Source organism: Cetorhinus maximus, chromosome 3, assembly GCF_964194155.1.
Source record: "Cetorhinus maximus chromosome 3, sCetMax3.hap1.1, whole genome shotgun sequence".
NCBI classification, from domain to species: Eukaryota; Metazoa; Chordata; class Chondrichthyes; order Lamniformes; family Cetorhinidae; genus Cetorhinus; species Cetorhinus maximus.
Genome location: NC_135881.1, coordinates 104,824,924 through 104,850,362, shown reverse-complemented (window position 1 = coordinate 104,850,362; position 25,439 = coordinate 104,824,924). Strand labels below are relative to the sequence as shown.

Below are 25,439 nucleotides of genomic sequence, written 5' to 3'. Positions count from 1 at the left end.
TGAGTGGGAGGATGGCTAAATCTTGAAATAAGAGGACTCCAAAGTACAAAATCACAATGCCTTCAGTTGCCAAGAACATTTACACAAACATCAAATGTATTCACAAAAGTGCAATTTCCTTTACATGTCTAGCACACCCGTGACCCAAAAGTGACATCAATTTTTAACTTTCCTAACTCTAGTGCTATGCCTGGGTTCAGCCCCGACATCCGCAGAAGAGGTGGAGGCAGCCTGCTGACTGCTACATCCTGATGTCTGCGATGACCTTGGCGGAAGTCTTCTGGTGGTCTGAGGCCTGGAGGGCCCAGGCCCCGGCATGATAAGGATCACGTGCTCAGGGGCAGAAGCACCCTCAGCGGCCTGAGAAGCTGGAGTAGATGGGTTCACAGGTAGAGGGGGCTGTGAGCGGCTGCACACCCTTGGACTGTCCCGAGTGGAGGCCCCCGGGGTGTCCAGCTGTGGGTAACCGAGGGCCCCACCCTGACTCCTGAAGGAGATGGTGCACCTCGAGGGGGGTCAAGGTTCCTCGTCCCATATCGCCTACATCTTGATGGTGCCCATCAGGGTGTGTGGCCATGGGATGCAGGACTGAGTGCAAATCCGGCAAGTCCTGCTGGATCAAAGTATCCATGGTGGTCGTCAGCCTTCCCATGTTGACCTCGAGGCATTCGCATGTCAGAGCCACGATATCAGACAGAAGGCAGATGGACTCCTCCATCATTCACTCTACTCTACTAAGTAACTGTCAAAACTCTGCCTGATGTTCTGCCACCTGTTGTTTCATCTCTAGCATTGAGCTGGTGGCCGCTTCCAGAGGCTTATCATCTGACTTGGACTGTGCAGGTGACTGGTCTCCAGCAACCCTCCGAGTGCCGGAGTCCTGAGCTGTCCCTATCTCTGACTGCTGCAGGGACGTGTCAGTGAGGTGTTCCCCAGAAAGTGAGCCTGAGCTTAATCTACAGCTGTGCCCCACAGACGTGTCTGTCTCTGAGCTGGTGGAGAGTGTGTGTGAGTGCCGCGACAGTTCTTCCAGAGCTTCCTCTTCAGACTGTGGTCTGGGGGCTTGCACTTGTAATAGACTAGCTTGGGGGCCTCGATCTGCTGGTGCCTGGAAAGTAGAAAATAGAGTTTCAGTTAATGATCATGAGCAATATAAGACTGCATGTGAGTCACTGTGATTGTCAGGGTTTGACGAGGTGATGGAGCTGTGATCCGTAGTAAGTTGCTGGGAGAGGCCGATCTCTCCTTCCCCACAGGAGTGATCCCTGTCCTCCCCAGTCACCTTGGCTGCAGCCTCTTCAAACTCAGAGGGCAATGATATCAGTTGTCCCTTACCCATCTGCGCTCTCTTGCACCTGTTGTGCACCAGTTTGACCTATATGAAGAAGAGAGAGAGGCATGTGATGAGAAGGGATGGAGCAGAGGTTGGGTGAGATGCATGTCCTCTGTGTATGATGAGCCCTCCCCAGAAGGGCTAGAGAATGGAGTGTGAGAAACATGATAGATGGGATGGTAGTGATGTGAAAGTCTCGGTGAGAGAATGAGTGTTGATATGTGTCCCCCGCTAATGGTTTTGTGAGATTCCTGAAGAGAGTAGCCATTTGAGTGCATGATACCATGATGAGAGTTGGAATTTTTCAGTTGTCTAAGGCTTGAATTTTACTAATTTTCTTGAGCTGCCCACCCATATGTTCCTTCCCCACTCAGTCACTTGGAGGACATCCCTACACACTCCTTACTCTGTACAGCTGCTCTCTCCTTTCCTTCCTCTCTTCTGCAAATGAATCCATACACTCCTACCAGGCCAAATGTATTAAATATGTTGTTTATAAAGCATTCACTTTAACTTCCAGGCAATCTCAATTTGAGCACCATCTTCCACAATAAATGTGTTCTGAGCACCAAAACACAGCAAAATTCAACTCCTCTGGTCCAGCCCCTCTAGATCTGAGTACTTGGTTCCCTCTGCCTTGCTACCTCCCTCCCTGCTCTCTAAAGCCTTCCTGAAATCCTTCGCCTGTGCCTTTGATTTACATTCTAGCCACTGCTTTTTATCTCTTTCCACCCATCCTTCTATGTGCCCCCTCATTGCTTTCCCTCCTTATCGCAAGGTCCTTTTGTATGTGGGGGCAGTTAATGCAAACTGCTGTTACTTATGAAATCTCTTTGAATTAATCTTTCGTCTAACTACGAGCTAGCAGTGACTCTACAAATGTATCTATTACATTTGGAGGAGCTTGTGTGAGGCAGCACGGTGGAACCTCATCAGCTGACTGACAGCTTGCTGGAATGCTACGTGTTCTCCGGGCATTGTTGACGCGCGCGTGCGTCAGAGACACACCTGAGTAGCGCGTTCAGCGCTTTGAGCCTGTCGCTGCTGCTCCTCCTTCCTGTCCCCGCAGCCCGCTGGACACAGGTAGGTGGCAACCATCCCTTTCAACCAATTGAAATATTGTTGCTAGGAGGAAAATTTAATACATTATTTAAAGCACAGGGCAGAAACGCAAATAGGGGTTGACGATTTTTTTTTTCATGCCGTTGACTAAGAGCACCAACAGGGAGCAGCTAGATGAGGTCTCGACTCTTGTGTTCGGAATGGATATAATTTCGGCTCCAGTTTACAGGTTCTGTGGCTTGGTGATCTCGCTATTTTTTTTTCCCTGTGTTTTTGATGTAAACTGTGCGGCTGCTGATCTCCCGTATGAAAAGGTGGCCTAGAAGGATGCAGGGGGAGAGCTGAGTTTTGGGGCAGCAGTCTGTTTATCTTTAAGATGTAATGTTTTCCAATAGCAGGTTATTCTTCAAGATGGCTGTGCGTTCGCTTGTATTTACTGAATAATTCCCAGCTATTTTAGGAAGTATTTAGTCAGATATTGAAACACTGACTAGGATGTATTGTGGATCACTTGTCATATGTGAAGTGGGCAATAAGTTTAATTATTGCCTTTGGATAAATGTCAAAATTTCTGCGTACTTTTTTATGGAAGGAAAATAGCGGTGTTATTTTTGTTACGGCTGTCACGCGCAAGTGACAGTATACGTTGTATATTTGTAAACAAAAATGTCAAAGCTTTTTCGGGGAAGATAGCGCCTCTTTTGAAAATGAATGTGTTGCATATAAACAGAAAAAGGCAATAGCGATATCTGGCCCTGTTAATTTGAAAATTAAAGCAGCCTAATTGTCATTTCTGCATTGGAAAGATGTATATACTTTCATATTCAAAGTTAAATATTGGACAAAATATCAGACATTTTCGACCTGTGTAATAATAATCCATTTCTAATAAAAGTATTACACGTCTATGCACTTCGTATCTGGATTTCCATGATTAATTCCTATAGCACCATCATTGATGAGAGAATTGTAATTAAAGCATTCACTATAAATATAGACAAAGGAATTGATAATGGAAACATAAAAAGTAAGGGCAGAAATGTTGGGATGGAATGATATCTGTGCGCCCTGGTTCAGTTATTCCCCAGTCTCTAACCATTCTTGCTGAAGACTACACTAGGGGCGGAATTTTACACCTCATGGGCGGGCGCGAGCCTGACCCGATCAGGTGTAAAGTAGTGCAAAAAGACGTCGGGCGAGCATCCCGACACCGTCCCGCATGTGTGCAATCTTCAGGTCGACGGGGGCATGCAGGAATCGGAGCTGCGCCCACCATCAATTAAGAAGCCATTGAAAATCCAATTGTACCCAGTTTTATGTTGCCCATGTGATTTTGTGCTTGTCGCGTGGGCAAAACAGGCAAGTGGGCAGCTCACATTTTGCAAAACCTCATCTAAGGGCAGAATAAAAAAGTTCAGCAGCATTGCCATTGTGAGTAGTGAGGAGATTAGGAGATAGTTTGCTACTGGTTGCTTATTTGAACTTGACACCTTCATCTAAGTTTCATTCTTAGCATTTCTTGGCTTCATTTCAGGACTCATTGGTGTCTCCAAGGCCCCCAGAGGATTTTGACCATGTGGACCCATCCAGGTATCAGATGGCCTTCTGTTACCCTGGTAATAGGGATTGTGGTCTCAGCTGGTGGCACCTCTAAGGAGAAAGAGAGGGGCAGAAGGGAGAAGAGGCCAGTGTCCCAATGCAGCTTCCAGGGGAGGGACCTGTGGGAGGAGAGCCACAGGCTCAGGGGCACAAGGCCAGCAGGTAGTCCAAGGCGGAAGGGACCACAGAAGACGCCACTACCCTGTTGTCAGGGTTTACAGGCAGCAATGCAGCTACCTCAATATGTCCGAGATGCAATGCGGAAGAAGACTCCACCTCTCGAGAGAGGCCATGACCTCCATTTGTCAGATGTTTGGGCCTGAGATCAGCTCTGACTGTGTGGGTGGACACCCCATGCCAGTGGCTCTGAAAGTCACAGTGGCCCTCAACCTCTATGCCTCCGGCATTTTCCAGGGGTCAGTGGGGGATCTTCGTGGAGTGTCCCAATCAGCTGTCCACAGTTGCATCAAACTGGTGACAGAAGCTCTGTTCAGGTGGGTAATGACATTTATTAATTTCCGTACGGATGAGGCCAGCCAGGCTGAGCGAGCCAGAGGCTTTGCAGCGATTGTTGGTTTCCCCCACATCCAGGGTGCAATCGACTGCACATGTGGCCATCAAGTCATCAGCGGGTCAGCCGGGTGCCTTCGTCAACAGGAAGGGATTCCACTCCTATTCCAGATAGTATGTGACCACAGGATGCAGATTCTACAAGTCTGTGCAAGGTACCCTGGTAGCTCCCTTGGCGCTTATATCCTGAGACACTCCCAGGTGCCGAGGCTATTCAGTGCTCCATCCCGACTGGATGGATGGCTGCTGGGCGACGAGGGTGGCTTATGACGCCTTCCAAGAACAGAGGCAGAGCAGCGTTATTATAGGAGTCATGCCTCCACAAGGGTGATGATAGAGAGGACCATAGGTTTCCTGAAGATGCGCTTCGGATGCCTGGACAGTTCAGACCGGTCACTACAATATCCCCCAGAGAAGGTGTCACTGAAAGTGGTTGCATGCTGCACTCTCTACAATCTGGCACTGGCAAGGGGGGAGCCACTGGAGGAAGAGGATGTTGACGCAGCTCCACAGGCCACAGAGGTTGAATCCAGTAGTGAGTCAGAAGAGGAGCGTGGTGAGGAGGAGAACACTGAGGGCGTGGAGGCAGACCCCTGCATCCTTCGGGGAAACAAGGGACACCTTGATCCAACACTCCTTCAGCTAGGCTGCCAAAGATCTGATTCCATCTCATACCAGGGCTGTCATCTCCATTCTGGATGTCTGAAATGACCTTTTCATTTGAACCCAAAGTCCATTCGGTGTCTGTGCAATAAAGTTTTTAAGAGCCACTCACGTCCAGCTTTACATACTGGCATACCCTGCAGCAAAAAGATACAAAGGTGAAGCATTCTCAGGCCATGATGACAAAAGCAAAATTTATCTCCTTTTGAAATTCCAAATAAACTAACATCATCTTCTCTGGTCTTAATTCCCAGACCAGAAAACATAAACAAAACATTACACAACAGAAGGTCACCTGTGACCAGTCCCTCTTGTGCTCATGGTGCCTTAAACTTGTGTTTGCGAGTCCTATGTCTTGGCCTGGTTCAGAGAGTGGGTGTGATGCAGCTGCATGTGAAGCCTGCCTCTGGCGTCATGGGTGGCTCTTCCGATTGAGTGCGTGCTGGTGAATCTAAGGGAGAAGAACAAAACAAGTCATCACACTGTCACTGTGCATGTCAGACACCATGGCGCTGTGCAGGTGCTGTGGCCTCCTCAAGGGACAAGGGTGTCTCTTCTGGCAGCCATCTCCAGGCGGACAATGAGGCACTCATCCAAAAACCAAGGGGGCCAAGTGCTCACGCGACCTGCCCTCCTGCCTGATGTCTCCAGCCGCACTTGACGCCATAACCTCAGTGCTCAGAATGCAGAAGATATGTTCTTCCCTGGCAGCCTTCAAGGAACTGCCTTTGCTGTTTTTAAACAGGCCGCTGGGTCGCAATTGGTCCTGGCGGCCAACAGGCCCCCGCCGCCGCTTCCCGACCATTGGGAATACATATTTCACACTGGGCATGTCTTAATTGGCCAGCCAGCACGAAATTGCGGTCGGGGGCTGATCATGGGCGGTGGCCCATTTCCCGATTGGTCGCGGACCCGCCGATTGCGCCTGCCAAGGGTAAAATTCAGGCCTAGGTCTTGACTTCCCACATGCAAAGCCCCAAGAAATTAACTCAATTTATTAAAAGCTTTGTGTATGGCATACATTTCCTGTCTACAAGTCTTATTTCCTGTGGTCATAACCTTTCAGTTATGCTTTCATGTCAATGTAAAATTCTATAAGAGCATCAATAATTCATTCCTATATAAACAGTTGCCTATCACATGCTTTCGGCCTTCCAACACTTCCAGCTGACATTGTTACACAGTTGGGCCTGGCATTTTTTGTGTCGCTGAAGAATATTCAAGTAAAATCACTTCCACTCTGGTCTGGTCCCTGCAAATGGTCCCTGCTATTGCCTCTGTCAATCATGTCTGGCTCTTCCTTTACCATGCTTGTCCTTGAATTTTGTTAAATTGCCCACAGTAACTCTTAAGTTGTGAAAGCAGTAACTGCACTCTTCTAATTCTGGCCTTTTGAGCATCCCCAATTATATTTGCTCCACACTGATGGCTGTGCCTTCAGTTGCCTAGGCCCTAAGCTCTGGAATTCCTCTGTAGACCTCTTCGCCCCTTTTGTCTCTTTCCTCCTTTAAGACACAACTTAAAATCTACCTCTTTGATCAAGTTTTTGGTCATTTTCTCTAATATCTCCTTGTGTGGTTGAGGGTCAACTATTGTTTTATAATGCTTTTGTGAAGCACCTTGGGATAATTTGTTATATTAAAGGCACTATGTAAATACAAGTTGTTGTTGTTGTTGTTGTTGTTGTTGTTGTTGTTGTTGTTGTTAACACTTATATTTCCTGAAACTGCTTTCCCAGTGCGTGTTGAACTCTGATGCCAGGGCCCCACAAGTGCATCTTAGATTTCCAGAAGTCATTTGATAAGGTGCCACATCAAAGATTACTGCAGAAAATAAAAGCTCATGGTGTGGGGCGTAATACATTGCTATGGATAGAAGATTGGCTAGCTAACAGGAAACAGAGGGTAGCCATAAACAGGTTTTTTTCTGGTTGGCAAGATGTAACGAGTGGCATGCCACAGTGATCAGTGCTGGGGCCCCACCTTTTTATAATTTATATAAATGACTTGGATGAAGGGACCAAAGCAATGGTGGCTAAATTTGCTGAGGACACGAAGATAGGTAGGAAAGTAAGTTGCGAGGGAATGCAAGGAGGCTACAAAGTGACATAGGTTAAGTGAGTGGGCAAAGACCTGGCAAATGTGAAATCATCCATTTTGGCAGGAAGAATAAAAAAGAAACTTATTATCTAAATAGTGAGAGATTACAGAGCCATGAGATTCGGAGGGCTCTGGGTATCCTAGTGCATGAATCACAAAAGCCTAGTATGCAGGCACAAAAGTAATTAGGAAAGTTTATAGAATATTATCATTTATTGTGAGGAATTGAATACAAAAGTAGGGAGGTTATGCTTCAGTTATGCAGGGCACTGGTGAGACTACATCTGGAGCACTGTGTAAAGTATTGATCTCCTTATTTAAGGAAAGATGTAAATGCGTTAGAAGCAGTTCAGAGAAGGTTTACTAAGCTAATACCAGGAATGGGTGGTTTGTCTTAGAGGAAAGGTTGGACAGACAAACTTTTAAGACCCTCAGGTCTTGATGTGGAAAGAATGTTTCCTCTTGTAAGAGAATTTAGAATGAGGGGTCACAATTTAAAAATAAGGGGTTGCTCATTTAAGACAGATGAGGAGAATTTTTTTCTGAGTTGTGAATCCTTGGAACTCTTTTCCGCAAAAGGCAGTGGAAGCAAAGTCTTTGAACATTTTTAAGGCAGAACTAGATAGATTTTTGATTAACATGGCGGTTGGGGGGGGGGCGGGGGTGGTGAAAGATTATCGGGGGTAGGTGGGAATGTGGGGTTGAGGTTACTTTCAGATCAGCCATGATCTTGTTGAATGGCGGACCAGGCTTGTAGGGCCAAGTGGCCTACTCCTGCTCCTTGTTTGTATGTTCCATTATGGCTTTGCTACATGTTGAATTCCCAAGCAGTGATCTCCTCTACTTTCTTCATGACTGTGGGGGAATAAAGATACATGATGTCTGATGTTGTTTCTGTGTATTTACTGGTGGCTGATGTTCTATTAATTTATTAATTCACTGTTGCCGATTTTTGTGTTAACTTGTGCTTGCTGGCCCATTCATTTATTAATGATTGTTGCTGTTAATTTACTGATCTCTCTGTAGCTCAATGATCTATTAATTTACTAATTCTCTTGTGTGGTTTGCTGGTGGCTGGTTCTCCATAAATTCACTAGTGCTCATTGCTCCCTCCCTTCATTTATTAATGTGTTGGCTTTACCATTATTTCATTCATTAATTTGAAGCTGTATGTTGCTCCATTAATTTACAGCTTATTTTTCATTTGTCCATTGTTTCATTAATTCATTCAATATTGTCTGTTGCTTTGTTAATTTATTGATTTGTGTATTTACTCATACTCATGGATGCCTACTGCTTTATACCTTCAGCATTATATACATTTATTAATGTGGTGCATCTGTAGTATGAATTATTGATTGTTATAGCTAGTGCTGTATTGATTTATTAATGATTTTTGCTTGCTTAGTTGTGTTGCAGCATTCATCAATAACCTTGCATTGTTGTGAATGATTGTTCACGTACTTTGTTTCTGTGGGTTGGGTTTTCCTGCTGCAAATGTATCGTGTGGAACAAAATTAGTAACACATTAGTTATAACTAAAGTTCTCCATTCTAATTTTTTACCTCTTTGTTGTTACAGTGACAGCTTCTGTTGTTCACTGTTTTAGGATCCATAATCAACACATTCTTTGATCACATGGGGATAAAACATTTTTCATACCATGCAAGATGGATTTTCCCCCAAAACAGAATCCGGGAAACTGTTTGGGGCCATGTTGACCAATAGTCCCGCTAAAAAGCTTGGTCCATTTTGCATTGATCTAGCAAGCTGTGGCTAGAAACTGAGGGTCGCATGGCAATCCAGCTGACTTGCAGGATAGACGAGGGAAGGCTCTTTGGAATCAGGGCAGGTTCAAGTGATGGTTGCCAAAGCTCGATTTGTGAATCTTGCAGGATCATTTGGGATCGCCTTCAGCCAGATCGTCATCTGTTGTTGATCAGAGGATGTATGGCACATGCCATGCCCAGCTCACTCCAGAAATGGCATTTGGGGTCCTATGTATGCCACAGGACCTTGATAGCATTTTCAATGGTCCTACCACCTGACGTGTAGCCTCTCCAGCAATGTGTCTAGGCCTGGGCAAACATTTCCGTGGCCACACCAATAGTGATTGCTCATCATCTTCGGGGATTCTACTGCCCCATTTCCACAACTTAGGAGACCTGACAATTTAATCGTACAGGTCTTGACTCTCCGTATGAAATGTCACAAGAGACTGACTAATGTTTGTTATATTGTTGTTAATTGAAAAAAAAAAGTGATTTTAAAAATAGCCTACCAGGCATATGTATATTGTCCCATCTGCAGTGTAGGATAATTTAACTAAGTTCTGCTTTTACACTCTTATGTTCCAATATCATTATTATTTTTACATTGACGCAAAGCAATTTCCATAATCTATTGGCACAAAAATGTAATGTAATTGAGGAGTCAGGCTAGTGATCTGACTGCTGAGCAAACCAAAGCCAAGAGCTGCAAGGCCACCTTTGATGGGGTTACACAACATTGAGATGTGGTATAAGTCCTTGCTAGTGTAAGTTTGGAGTGAAAAAGTGCTGAGGTGTTCCATTGAACCATTTGATAGGTTTGAAAATTTAGCATGGAACATTTTTAGTGTTAGATGACGATGATGCTCCTTCTCATTCTTTTATAACATTAAAAATTAGCCAGCCAAGAGTTATGATATGACAGGTGGTAATTGCCAGGCTGACCAAATCCAAATGGTAAACTTGGTCAAGCTATCACCGTAATTTGCAATTTGTATTTTTATTATGAGAAGGTATGTGCACTGAAGTCAGAAGTAAAGATTCCACTACCACTTCTGGAGATTTTAAATATTAAATTTAAATATGTATTAACAAAAGAAACTTAAACACACAAGATTACAATTACACAGTTAAATTTACTTTTATAACATGTCTCAAAAGACTTCTACTTAGCTAGACTCACAAATAAACACTTTTCCAGGCAACAGCCCCTATAGATTCTTAATGTATAAAACATCTAGTAATATTACCATAATATTATGTTGCTATAGGGAAGGTATATCACAAGCTTCTCTTTCCCTCTCACTCAACAATGGAAATCCAAGGCTTGTAACAAAACCTTGCTTTCTGGACCAGCCAGACACTTCTCCGGGGTGGCTAGAAGCTGTTTCTTTCACACAACTGTGCTCGCACAGCACAGTCTTCAAGATCACATGGCCACACACTCTTACAGCTTTCAATCTTTCCTTAAGTACATCTTTGCCCTTTTGTCTATAAACCATAGGTGTTAACTGTCTTTTGAAAGTTACCTTTCCCAGAATCTAAAAATCTTTCATCATGTCTTTATGACTACCACTTTCGGGAAAAATAAACTTAATAGCTTAGCTTTTTTAATTTATGATCTTTGTCAGTTGTAAAACTTCCTTTTTTCTCTTTGAAATTCACCAGCTATAAAATCATCAACTCATTTATCTCCTAATGAAAATTCCTATTCATGTTGTATTTACTTGTATCCCATCTTAGCTTGTCCGTTTCCACTTCAAAATGTCTGCTTAGCACCTATTCCTTTGATAATTTAAGCCTTGCAGTCTGACTGTCTACAGTCTAATTAAATTAGTCACAAACACAAACAATATACACACAGCCCCCACAAGCCTGCTTCACAGTATCCCACAATAATATTGGAAAAAGTGATATTCTGTTTACACAAGAAGTGAATCTCTAAGCTAGACTACTGTCATTGTACTTAATGATCTTCAGCCAATAATGTAACTTTGGCCAGTTGGTTGCATCTTGCACTGAAGAGATGGAAATCCAGGAGAATGCTGAGCAACCTAAATTTGCAGAATATCCATAAATGCATTAATAAATGTAAGTAATTGCAATGATATGACTACCCATGGTTAGTATAGTGGTAAAATAATGGCCCCAATTTCCATGGAGTCGCAAAGACTTCATGGAGGTTCCAAAATGGTGAGCGAGAACTGGATGTGGAAATCCCGTCCCCATTTCCAACAGATCCCATTTTGCCAGTAGGACAAAGGGGCCGTGATTCTCACAGGTGGGAAACATGCACTCAGCAGGGCCAATTGAACTCAGTGCTGGGTTCAAACAGATTCCATTTTGGCTGTAACAAGGTGTGGGAGTCACGAATTTATGGAGTAGGCGTAAAGGCTCTTGAAAAGTGGATAAGGTCTGTATAACTGTCATGATGTGAAGTCATTTGAATGACCAGCCTTTAATAATGAAAAAAAATCAGGCTGCAAATGTCAGTGAGAGCTTATTTTTAAAAAAAAACTATCCTAGCAGTTACAATAGCTGTTTGTTGACATTTCCCTAAGGTATCTATGGGAAGAATTTTCCCTCCGTCGGTGGTGCGGTGTGGGGCGGGGGGGGGAGTTCAGGAGCGGGCGCATGCAGGCGTGCCTCCAATCGGTGCTGCCATTTTACGTGGATGGGCAAATTAAGGCCCGCCCAGCATGACGTCCACCAGGAAGCACTGTGCTCCCTGTGCGGGCAGGGGGGGATGATTCCCTCAGCCGAGAGTGCTCTTTTGTGCGCATGCGACACTGTGACACTGTCGCATGAGTTGGGATATGTCCATCACTTTTAGTTAAACTATTATTAAATTTTTTAAAACCTACATGAAATCTCATCCTGACCATGGATGAGGTTTCATGCTTTCTCTGAAGCCTGCCAGGGCTCCTGGCCTGCCCACCAACCTTAAGGTTGGACGGGCAGGTCCTTAAATTACTGCAATTACTTTTTAAATGGTCTCAATTGGCCGTTGACAGGTTGCCGGGCACACAGCTGATTCAGCTGCGCCCCTTCCGACCTGAAAATTGAAATGATGTGGGGTGACATCGGGAGGATTCCACGTCATTTTAGGTGTTGGCGTGCGGGTCCCACCCCCCACACACCGACCGGGAAATCCTGCCCTATGAATACTTGGCTGATTCTAACACGCTATAATGCTATAATTATCTCAGAACCCCCCACCCCCCCCCCCGGCTAAGTTCACAGTTTGATTGATAGCTCAAAGAGGTTATCAAAGGATTAGACGTCTTTATGGCTTATGAATAGAAGTTTGTTTTTATAAGAGATTAACCACATGAGGAAATTAGATTTGAATAGGCTTTAATAAATAGGATATTTTTTTTTAAATATAGTGAAGGCTGTATTACAATTTTAGGCCTTTATTTTATTTCATCTCAACATGCCTCCTGAGGTCTGTATATGGTAGATACTGGGTGAGTTGACATGGGGGGTATAAGGGCCAGGGATTGTGAGTGAGTTGGCATGGAGATTATAAAGGGCCATGGGGATGGATGGGGGGCATGAGTTGGCATGGAGGGTATGAGGGGCCTGGAGGTGGCATGGGGAGTGATAGTTTTAAAAGGTTTTTTTGATAAATTTAGAGCTGATTTAATTTAGCTGTGCATGGCCTAATTACTGGATCCCAAATTAACCTTTAAAACTGTTTTAGTACAACAGAGATATAACCATCAGGCAAAGATTCAGATACTGAATTAATAAATAATAAATGTTTATTGAATAAAGGATAAAATAAGACAATACACTTATCAATTAACTAAAAGAGAAAAAGAACAAAAGTACACACGACAGACTTCATAACTTCAAATGGATGGCCAATTAAGAAGATGCAGAAAACTACTTCTACCTTTCTCATCAACAGAAATTCTGTCTCTGTCTTGGAAGGAAACTGCATTTTCTGGAGTCCATGCCAACAGGAATTCTGCCACAGTGGAACGCTATCCATTCTTGTGCGACAGGAATTCTACCTCTGTCCCCTGAGAAAATAATACAACTGGTTTTCCTTCTCTTGGTTCCCAAAACCCTCCTTTATACCTAATTCTGGCATCATGCCATCTTGATCCAAAGTTGTTGTTAACAGCCAGTTGGTCATTAGTATTGTAAGGGTTAAATTCATTGGATTTGTCCATCTCTGCACATTGCTTTAAATATAAGACAATGAATTATTTCAACATGTGCAGTATTAGGGTAAAGAAAACAAGTGCCTTGTTCATTAGCCCCAGTACTAGACTAGTCAAGGACAGTTTGTTTTGATAGAGATCTTGGTGGAATAATGCAGTTGTTTCCCACAGACACTTTTGCAACATGTTTAAAAGACAGTTAGTAATGTTAGTACAAAAACAAAAATAAATAAAATCCAACATTCATTAACTGTCTGATCAATTATTTCAATACAAAGTAATTGAGGTACTTCTTCAAATAATCATTCCTTGCTGGTCAATTGCTACTTCACAAACTAGTGGTTAGTGTACTAAAATGTTGCATAGTTTAGCAGCAGGTATTCAAATCACAAAATGGCTTCTTTCATATAAGGCATTAGTACAAAATGGTGGCATAACTTTATTAGCCTTTTGCAGAATAAAGCCTCTAAAAATGGTTAAGTTAAGCAGGCAAACTAAATCCTACTAAAATAAAACCTAAAACCCAGGCCTACTTACAGTGATTGTTTTGGGGAGGTGGTGGGTTGTGAGGGGTGAGAACTAGAGGGCCTAAAATTTAACTGAACAACTGGAACAAAGTCCCAGAGAACAGAAGAGGCCTTTTAATCAGTCTGCCACGGCACTCAACCAGCTCATGGACACCTCCGATCTACTTCTGGGGCCGGTGGGCCCGACTGTATCCTGCAACTGCCACACACCCCCGCCACCACCCCCCCACCCCATCCCAACCCTCAGAACTTTGCTCAGTAGGGAAAATTGAATTTGAATCATGCACTTTCTACAGAAAAGAGACTGTTGAGTCTGGATATCTCCACCTTCTACCTCACTACCCACCTCTGCAATGAAAATCCAGCCCAATATATTGTGCCACAGGGCCATTGTTAATCTAATATATTGAATTATGTAGGAATAACTACAGAATGTAAAGGAAAATAAAACCCAAAAATATACAAATAAGTAACAAACACTATATAATGGAGACTAGGAATACTATGATAAAATCATACACTCACACACTGGTATAGGAATAAGTTGATGAACATTGAAGTCAAAAGTCAAGGATTGGGAACGAGAGGGCACAGATCTAAAGTAATTAGTAAAAGAAGGAAAAGTGATATGAGGTAAAACTTTTTCACACAGCAGGTGGTTAGGGCCTGGAATGCACTGCCTAAGTGTGTTTTGGAGGCAGGTTCAATTGAAGCATTCAGAAGGGAATTCGACTGTTATCTGAAAAGGAAGAATGTTCATGGCAGCAGGGAAATGGAACGAGGCGAGTTGCTCAATCGGAGAACCGGTGTAGACATGATGGCTTCCTTCTGTGCCGTAACAATTCTGCGATTCTGTAATCATAAATCAAGAAGTATCATGAACAGAGTTTTGATAAAGGTTAAATTATGGCCAACTATAAGGAGATTTTGTTCAGGCCTAATATTGGGAGGGGTGGTGAAGATCAGAACTGAACAGTAGTCTTGGAATTTACACTAGGAAAGGTCCTAAACATGATCAGGACATTTGCAACCACTAGACAAACTAGGCAGTCACCTAGGGTGGTAAACTTTGAGGGGGTTGGGGCAGGAAAAAACTGCTGTTTTTTTTTAAAGCCAGAACTGTAAGCCAGCCCAAGACCCATGAAGCTGCCCAAAGGTTGGAAGGAGCAGTTACTGCTCAGAACAACTGTTAGTTAAACTGACAATTCGATTATTTTTTTAAACCAGCCAACCACTAAGCTGCCCAAAAGGGAAGCAGCAGTTCCAGCTGTCAGTTTGTGACAGTTGCTGAGAGTGGGAGCTGACTGCAGAGTCATGACTGGAGGAGCAGCAGGCACGGGTAAGACAGAGTTGCTCTTCCATTCACAGGTTCTGTCTAACTAGGTTGGTTTGCTGTGGTTGTGTTTGAAGTAATTGTCTGCTCTGTCACTGTTCCTCATGAACACACAGCACTTGACCAAGTTGGAAAAGTTGAATGAATGCATGGAGGCAGCACATTCGCAGTAGCATGTTAGCAACTTGGAGGAGGCTGTAACCGGAGCCAGATGAAGGAAAAAAAAACTTCCCAAAGGAAAAGACACCACCCTGGAATCAATCAGTCAACCAATAGATTGGCAGTAATTAGCATACCAAATCAGGGTGGATAGAAAAAGTAGAAGAGGGAGAATTGGAGTTTGACACACCACAAGCAACGAAGGATCCTACACATGAGAGAGACACACAGACCAAACAGAGGAAGAGATATACGAGCGCGTGCACACACACACACACACAAGAAGGAGACGTAAGAAGAAATAAAGAGAGAGAACAGAATGACAGCTAGAGACAAGGGGAGAGAGAGATACAAAGGGGAGAGGGACAGAGAGAAAAAGAGAGAGGGAAGGAAAGGTAAAGAACAACTCTACAAAGCCAGGACTTGATTGAAACGTGTAAGATCCTGAGGGGTATTAACAGGGTCGATGTGGAAAGGATGTTTCCTCTTGTTGGAGAATCTAGTACTAGGGGCCGCTGTTCAGAAATAAGGGGTCACCCATTTAGAACAGAGATGAGGAAAATTTTTTTCTGAGTTGTGAGTCTTTGGAACTCTCTTCCTCGAAAGGTGGTGGAAGCAGAGTCTTTGAATATTTTTAAGGCAGAGGTCGATAGATTCTTGATTAACAAGGGGGTGAAAGTTATTGTGGTAGCCGGGAGGTTATACTCGGATCAGCCGTGATCTTATTGAATGGCGGAGCAGACTTGAAGGGCCAAATGGCCTACTCCTGTTCCTAATTCTTGTGTTTGTTTGTAAGAAATCTCTGCATAAAACAAGGATTTCTGTAAAGACAGCTGGATTCCTTCACTAGCAGATTCTAAGGGAAAGAAAGTTATTGTTTAGAAACATTAGAATTGTGTTTGAAAATATAATAAAGTTGGGAAACAATGGCATAGCATGGTTACTTTGTCTCGATTTGTATCTTCCTGTCTCCCCTCACCCGAGTGTCAGTGAACCATTCAGTCACACAGGTAAAATGAATTCAAATTAATATTTCATTCATAAATTTAACTAATGACATTCTAACATTAATTTCAAATAAGGGTTTTGCTTTAAAGTTCACCTTGAGAATGAAACTTTTTCATACATTGGATCGAAATCAATTAGAAAATATAACTTACCAAAAAATTAACGTAAAAGTTTTTGTGTTCTTAAAAATCTGTTTGTCAGGCAGTTTGATGAGTAGACAAACAGGCTTTATCATGCATGGGGAATGGGTGATGCCGGTTACCTAAGAGTCCCATATTTTGAACTAATTGAAGCTCCTGGGTGATCTTGTGGTGATGCGGCTGTTGAGATCTCGCAAGAGGTGCAGGAATCCAGTGAGTGGCATTGAGGGAACATGGTGATGCTGAACAGTGGGAGGCTGAGACCAGAGCGAGGGCAGGTCACGGATAACAGCTACCCGCGAGTTTGACAATTTTTTAACAGTTGTGAGAGAGTGGGAGTGACGGGGAACAACTGTTAGCCCTATTTTACCTTCTTCATTTATGAAAGTTAATGGTGGGGGGAGGATGGAGTACGGGTGGGTGCATGCAAGGCTGAATGTTTACCTCGGGCACCTAATACTCTTGCGCTGGCCCTGAGCATGATATTCAAAGTTCTGAAGAATCAGTCCAACCTTGAGGGTAAACGTGAGGAAAATTGTCAAACAATAATCTGGGGAGGGGTAGGGACAGATATTTTGTAGGCTTCCGTCCCTGTACAGTGAGAAAGGATGGGTTGGGGAGCGGTATGAAGCCTTTCATATCCTCAACTTAATTGAGTGCAATCCTAGAGTACACCTGTGTGTAAACTGAGAGTATTTTATTAATTATTTTGTAATGATGCATACTGTTCAATATGAAACATAAAAATAAGTTGGAAAATTCAGAGTTTCAAGTGGATAACCACTAATGACTTGTGTTAAGTGAACAGTGATTGAACATTCTATCTGCATCTTGTGCATCACAGTGCTACTGTTTGTGAATATATTATTACCCATATTACACATTTTGCGTGATTTAAAGGTGACACTGGGGCTTGGGACCCAGAAGAACAATATTAAAATTTGTAGATGCCACCACATTAAGGCTAATGGGGTAAACAAAATACAAGGAAAGATTAATGCAAAAGCGAGTTCTGATGAAAGATTATCAACCTGAAACGTTAACTGTTTCTCTCCTCAGATGCTGCCTGACTTGCTGTGTATTTCCAGCATTTTTTTTTTATTATACATGAAAACTTGACAGACTTTAGAATAAGTTTGTAAATAACAAACAAATTTCACTATGGATAAGTACGAGATAGCTCATTTTGGTAGGAGGAATAAAGAAGCCAGCTACATCTTGGAAAATAAGAGTCTAATGGGGTTGAGGTACAAAGTGATCTGAGATAAAAATTCTCAAATCATTAAATGTAGCATCATAGGTTAACAAGCCATAAAACATGCAAACAAAATATGGGTTCATTTTGGGAGGTATAGACTTCAAAAGCAGAGAAGCTGTGTTAAACTTATACAGAACCTTTGTTGGACCACACTTAGAGTACTCTATACAGTCTGATCTCCATAAAACAGGATATAGAAGCACTGGAGAAAGTGCAAAAAGGTTGATACCTGAATTGAGAGGGTACAGTTATGAGGGATGACTGTGCAGGCTGAGGCTCCTTTCTGTAGATCTTTTCATTGAGAAGTGACCTGACAGAGCTCTTTAAAATTATGAAGGGGTTCAAATAGGATTGGTACAGAGAAGATGCTTTCATTTGTTGGGGAGTCCAAAACTAGAGTCATCAATGTAAGATAGTCACTAGTAAATCCAATGGGGAGTTGAGTCAAAACTTCTTTAACCAGAGAATGGTGAAAATGTGGATTTTGCTACTACATGGAATGGTTGAGGTGAATATCTAACGAAAAACTGGATAAGTACATGAGGGATAAAGAAATAAATGGTTATGTTAATAGGATGTAATAGAAAGTGAGGTAGGAGAAGACTCGTTTGAAGCATAAAGACCAGCATAGACCTGTTGAGGCGACTGACTTTTTTTTCTGTACTATGTAATTATTTATATTGCTATTTGCAACCTGATCCTTTTACGATAACTAAATTATAGCAGATTAAAAAGCATGAAACACAATTTAAATTCAGACAGTAATTCATAATGAAATGAAACAAATGCAATGAAGTTACTCGTGTTCATAGAACAAACTTTCCATTTGTTTACTAACACTAATTATACCCCCTCTCAGTTCTTGTATCATCCTTTTTGCACTTTCTCCAGCGCTTCTACATCCTGTTTTGTGGAAACCAGACTGTGTACTGTACTCTTAAGGTCTAGCCAAGGTTCTTTTACAAGTTTAAATATGATTAAGAATTAGCTGCTTTCATTATGCATGTTTTATCTTTGTAGCGGGGTAAACAAAACTATCCAATTTTGAAAAAATGCATAGTCATTTTAAAACATTTCTGTACATTTAATATGTTTTGCACTTATTTCAGGTTCTAGTGAAAACATGGACCATCCAGACTAGTAAGTATTGTCTCCTTACCTACCTTCCTAAAATTACTGAAAAATCTTATGCAGGCAGAGAACAGTGAGGAAAGAAAATGCATGAGGAAAAGAGACAACCAACTCAAAAGAGTTGGAAATAAATAAGTTAGGTTTATTAAAGCCCCAAGCATAATATGCATTGCTTTGAAAGACCTGTTCAGCAAGGTGGAGTAAAAAACTAAAAAGTGAAGCAACTTGAGAATAAGCAGTAAATTATAAACATAATATAGCTGCAGATTTTATTTTTAAAACAGTGTTGTGACTAATCATGCACAGAAAGTTTTGTATGTACATTTTGCTTACAAGTATGCATGTAAAGGAAAAATCGAAGAGATTAATTGAAATTACAGCACAGCAGGCCATTCTACATGGATGAGTGATCAACTTTGTCAGCTTACTGTACAATGGTGAAACTGATGGTGTGGGTCACTTCCTCATTGTAGACCCACCATGCTTTCATGCTTTTGATATCAATTGGATGAAAATTGAGCAGGTTTTACCACACTCTGGTGATCCCCTCCATCCAGCACAGCTGGCGAAGATGAAAATGACCCCTAATATTTGCACTGCTAAAACTCTCTGTTCTTCCACTCTGCTAAGAACACTCTTACTCAAAGTTTACTTTCTTTCATTGTTCTTTTCCCCAAAATGTAGTAGTTCTTGTTTCGCTGCATTCTCGCATTAATGTCTGCATTGTCATGTAGTCTTCCAAATTGTTCCTTACAGTTCACCATGCCAACAATCTTGATATCCATAATATTTGATATTATTCCCCTTTAGCCTGTTCAAATTATTTACGTGATTGGAAAACTAAAGAGATTCCATCACAGATTCCTAGGCCATACCATCTGTTTACACTGCCTCCTTCAAACTTCCTCAGGGATGTATACCAGGGATGTGTAACATTTGGGTCTGGTGACTATCCAACATTTAGTTTGAGTAATTCTTCTCAATAGATTCCTTTTGAATATTTACCTCCAGAAATGCATGGCTCTTCAACATCATCATCAAATATTCCTGCAGTCCTCACTTTCACTTTCCTCTGTAAATAATGAGGCAAAATACCTAGCATCTCTGTCATTCCCTTGTGCTTTAATATAAGACCTTTCTTTGCCCTCTACATGTTTTCACCTCTTTCTTTGACTTTCTTTTATTTAGAAAAGTCCTTGTAATTTCTCTTTATGTTGTCTGGCAGTCTTCCATCATATTCCCTCTCAACTTCATAACTTTAGTCCTCATCTTTTCTACTACTTTTATGTTTTTCATAGCTCTCTTCTGTGAAAATATCCTCCCTCGTACCCGCCACTGTTTCTTATATGCCTTGCTTGGAGCCCATGTTTTTCCACCAATTCCTCTATTTATCAATGGAACTTCGGCCTTTGAAGCACATCATTTACTCTTGTAAGAATGCAGGTAACTTGCATAGTATCCATCTCATATGTAAATATCTCCTGTTATTGGATCAGCCATTTTTTTCTAATTAGTTAATCCCCTAGTCAGACCCCTCCCCAGCTTCATTCCATTGAAATTAGTTAACATCCAGTCCATTGATTTATGTTTAGTTCATCATTTTTCTTTATCATCTATTTTCACTGAGAATCAAGTTAGGTTATTTTGCAAAAGTTCTCCTCCCTTTGGAGCACTTGCTTATCCTGCTTCATTGCCCAGAAGCATATCTAACTTTGCATCCTTCGAGATCAGACATATAAATACCGGCCTTACCAATGCACGCACACCACATGAATGAATTCTTGATTTACTTTGCTTCAGCTTCAGTTGCGGCGGGTTCAAAGAGAAACCAGCAATTATCTTTTTGAATTTATTCTTGAAATGTGGGTACATTGGTAAGTATTTATTGCCATCCTTAGTTTCCCAGAGAAGGTGGTTATGGACTGCCTTCTAGAACTGCAAAGTAGAAATTTAATACAACTCAGTGGCTTGCTAGGCCAATTCCGAAAGTAATTGAGATAACCAATGGGACTGGAGTCACTTGAAGGCTAGAGCATGCGAGGATGGCAAGTATCCTTCCCTAAAAGGACATAAATGAACCAATTGGATATTAACAACAATCCAACAGCTTCAGGGTCACTTTTTAGTAATAGCAGCTTTTTACTTCCAGATTTTCTGATACGGCAGGATTTGGATTCATGTTCTCCAGATTGTTGGTCCAGATCCCTCTGTTACTAGTTGAGTAACATAATCACTATACTACTGTAACCAGGATGAATCCCATGTTCTGGTAACAGGAAAATAGCAAACATTGCAAACAAGAACCTTTCAGGCATTCAGGGCACCTTCAGAGGTAGTGAAAGTGTTGATTTTCAGCAGCAAATACTGTCAGCATGGAAAATGATGGTTAACATATTTATTCAATTACTTCTTGCAGCAAACCATTCCAATATTGTAATAGCTCTCTGTGTAAATAAATCTCTCCCAACCTCTCCAGTCACTTTCTACCTGACAGTTTTAAATTGATGACCACTCATCACTGCCATCCTTTTTTATATTCATTCATGGGATGTGACATTGTTGGCAAGGCCAGCAATTATTGCCCTGTGGAAGGTGGCAGTGAGCCACCTGCTGGAACCACGGCAGTCTGTATGTTGTAAATACTGTCATAAATTTGTCACTTAGGAAGTTCCAGGATTTTATCACCAATGAAGGAATGGTGATATATTTCCAAGTCAAGATGGTATGTGACTTGGAGGGGAACTTGCAGAAGGTAATGTCCCCATGAGCCTCTTGCCCTTGTTCTTCTAGGCTATAGAGGTTGTGGATTTGGAAGGTGCCATCACAGGAGCCTTGGTGAGTTATTGCAGTACATCTTGTATATTGTATATTGCCTGTGTGAGTGTGGAGGAAGTACATTTTTAAAGTGGTAGATGGGATGCCAGTCAAATGGCTGCTTTTCCCTGGAAGTTGTCAAGCTGCTTGAGTGTTGTTGGAGCTGCACTCGTTCAAGAAAGTGGAGAATTTTCCATCACACTCTTTACATGCACCTTGCAGATGGTGAAAAAGGCTTTGGGGAGTCAGGAGGTGAGTCACTCACTGCAGAATACTTAGTCTCTGTCCTACCCTTGTAGCCACAGTATTATAACTGGCCCACTTATGTTTTGGGTCAATTGTGGGTCCCAGGATCTTGGTGGGGGATTCTGAGATGGTAATGCCATTGAATGTCAAGGGCAGAAGGTTAGACGCTCTCTTATTAACGATGGTAATTGCGTGAAACTTGTATGGTCTTAATTGCCACTTTTAAATATATATAGAGCAAGAGAATAACTAAGGAAAGAGTAAGGCCAATTAGGGACCATAGAGGTAACCTGTGTGTGGACCCAGAAGACGTGGGTGCAGTCCTCAATGAATACTTTGCATTGGTCTTCACCATGGAAAAGGACGACGCATGCATAGACATCAGGGTGGAGGACTGTGAAATATTAGAGGAAATTAACAGAGGAAGAGAGAGGAGGTTTAGCAGCCTTAAAAGTAGATAAATCCGCAGGCCCGGATGAGATGTATCCCAGGCTGTTGAGGGAGGCAAGGGAAGAGCTATCAGGACCCTGGCAGTAATTTTCAAATCTTCTCTGGCCAACAGCTGAGGTGCCAGAGGACAGGAGGACTACTAACGTGTCCTATTATTAAAAGAGGGAGGAAGGGATTGACCAGGAAATTACAGGCCTAGTCTAACCTCAGTGGTGGGGAAGTTACTAGAAAGAATTCTGAGGGACAGAATATATCTGCAATTGGAGAGACATGGATTAATCAGGGATAGCATGGATTTGTTAAGGGAAGGTCGTGTTTGACAAATTTGATCGAATTTTTGAGGAAGTAACTAGGAATGTTGATGAGGGTAATGCATTTGATGTGGTCTACATGGACTTTAGCAAGGCTTTTGATAAGGTCCCTCATGGCAGACTGGTCAAGAAAGTAAGAGCCCATGGGATCCAAGGCAAAGTGGCACATTGGATCCAAAATTGGCTGAGAGGCAGGAAGCAGAGAGTGATGGGAGAGGGATGTTTCTGTGACTGGAAGTCTGTTTCCAGTGAGGTTCTGCAGGGCTCGGTGCTGGGGACCTTGCTATTTGTGGTGTACATAAATGATCTGGACTTAAATGTAGAGGGTATGATCAAGAAGTTTGCGGATGACACAAAATTGGTAGGGTGCTAAATAGTGAGGAGGATAGCCTTAAACTTCAGGAGGATATCAATGGACTAATCAGGTGGGCAGAGCAGTGGCACATGGAATTCAACCCAGAAAAGTGTGAGGTAATGCACTTGGGAAGGGCTAACAAGTCAAGGGATTATACTATGAATTCTAGGACCCTGGAAAGTACTGAAGATTATCGGGACCTTGGTGTGCATATCTACAGATCCCTGAAGGTAGCCGGTCAGATAGATAAGGTGGTTAAGAAGGCATATGGGATACTTGCCTTTATTAGCCGAGGCATAGAGTACAAGAGCAGGGAGGTTATGCTGGAACTGTATAAAACACTGGTTAGGCCACAACTGGAATACTGCGTGCATTTCTGGTCACCACAATATTGGAAGAATTTGATTGCACTGGGGAGGGTGCAGAGGAGATTTACTAGGATGCTGCCTGGGCTGGAGGGTCTGAGCTATGAGGAAAGATTGGATAGGCTGGGGCTGTTTTCCTTGGAGCAACAAAGGTTGAGAGGTGTATAAGATTATGAGGGGCATAGGAAGGCACTTTTTCCATTGGTAGATAGATCAATAACCAAGGGACATAGATTTAAGGTAAGAGGTCAAAGGCTAAGAGGGGAGTTGCGGAGAAATTTTTTCATGCAAAGGGTGGTGGGAGTCTGGAACTCACTGCCTGAAAGGGTGGTTGAGTCAGAAACTCTTGTAACATTTAAGAAGTATTTAGATATTCAATTGTGTTGCCGTAGCCTCTAGGACTATGTGCCAAGAGCTGGAAAATGGGATTAGTGTAGTCAGATCTTTGTTGACCGGCATGAACACAATGGGCCAAATGGCCTCCTTCTGTGCTGTAGATGTCTGAGCCTTTGAGTCAGAGTAATCATCGGTCAAAGGAGGGCAGTAGATGGTAATTACCAGGAGGCTTCCATGCCATGTTTGACCTGATGCCATGAGACTTCATGGGTTGTGGAGTCAATGTTGGGGACTCCCAGGGCAACTCCTTCCCAACAGTATGACTGCTGCAAAGTTTGTTGGCTCTGTCCTGCCATTGGAACAGAACATATCTATGAATGGTGAAGGAGGAGTTTAAGGCATTGGCTGAACGATAGAATTCTATGGGTATGCCTACATCAACCTGTTGCTGGACTAGTCTGTGGGACAGCTCTCCCAATTTTGGGACAAGTTCCCTGAAGTTAGTGAGGAGGACTTTGCAGGGTCGTGTCTTTGTCTATCTGGTGCCTAGGTCAATAACGGAAGGTCTGTCTGGCTTTATTCTTCCGAAACTCTCCCTTGGTGGTATTGATATAATTGAGTGGCATGCGAGGCCATTTCAGAGGACAGTTAAGTCAGCCACATTGTTGTGGGCCTGCAACCACATGTAGAACAGACTGCGTAAATACGGAAAATTTCCATTCCTTAAAGTCATTAGTGAACCAGATGGTTTTTTTATGACAATCTGGTAGTTTATCGCCATCAGTACTGGTACCAGACTTTTAATTCCAGATTTATTTAGTTAATTGAATTTAAATTACCAAGTTTCCTTGGTGGAAAATGTCTTGGGATCATTGGAACACGCCGTCGGTTTACCAAAGGAAATAGGACTGGATCTTTTTCTGTGTCCATAAGCCGTAAGACCTGGACAATATTCGGGCTTGGGCTGATAATTGGCAAGGTACATTCGCGCCACACAAGTGTCAGGCAATGACCATCTCTGACAAGAGAGAATGCATTCTTCCCCACCTTGACATTCAATGGAATTACCATCAATGAATTCCCAACTATCAATGTCTTGGGGGGTTACGATTGACCAGAAACTGAACCGGACCAGCCATATAAATACTGTCGCTACAAGAGCAGGTCAGAGGCTGGGAATTCTGCAGTGAGTAACTCCCCTCCTGATTCTCCAAAGCCTGTCCACCATCTACAAGGCACAAGTCAGGAGGGTGATGAAATACTCTGCACCTGTCTGGATGGGTGCAGCCCCAACAACACTCAAGAAGCTTGACACCATCCAGGACAAAGCAGCCCGCTTGATTGGCACCACATCCACCATCTTCAACATTCACTCCCTCCACCACCAATGTACAGTGGCAGCAGTGTGCATAATCTACAAGATGCAGTGCAACAACTCATTGAGGCTCCTTCAACAGCACCTTCTAAACTCATGACCTCTATAACCTGGAAGGACAAAGGCAGCAGATGCATGGGAACACCACCTGCAAGTTCCCCTGAAAGCCACACACGCATCCTGACTTGGAAATATATCGCTGTTCTTTCACTGTCACTGGGTCAAAATCCTGGAACACTCTTCCTAACAGAACTGTGGGTGTACCTAGACCACATGGACTGCAGGAGTTCAAAAAGGTGGCCCATCACCACCATCTCAAGGGCAATTGGGGATGGGCAATAAATGCTGGTCTAGCCAGTGA

At 42.7% G+C, this 25,439-nt stretch overlaps 1 protein-coding gene across 12 annotated transcripts in view; it reads left to right on the top strand.

Moving 5' to 3' along the window:
• Window positions 1-2,313: 2,313 nt before the first annotated feature.
• The window catches only part of ica1 (islet cell autoantigen 1), a 223,194-nt gene continuing 200,068 nt past the window's right edge, over window positions 2,314-25,439 (top strand). For 7 of the 12 annotated variants that reach the window (XM_078538805.1, XM_078538804.1, XM_078538800.1 and 4 more), the window contains exons 1-2: window positions 2,314-2,416; window positions 18,805-18,835. In XM_078538805.1, the coding sequence (XP_078394931.1) occupies window positions 18,819-18,835 (17 nt within the window). In that variant the 5' untranslated portion in view covers window positions 2,314-2,416; window positions 18,805-18,818. Of the gene's footprint in view, window positions 2,417-2,523; window positions 2,625-18,804; window positions 18,836-25,439 lie in introns of those variants that run through there. The other 5 variants (XM_078538803.1, XM_078538808.1, XM_078538806.1 and 2 more) reach the window with 4 other exon arrangements.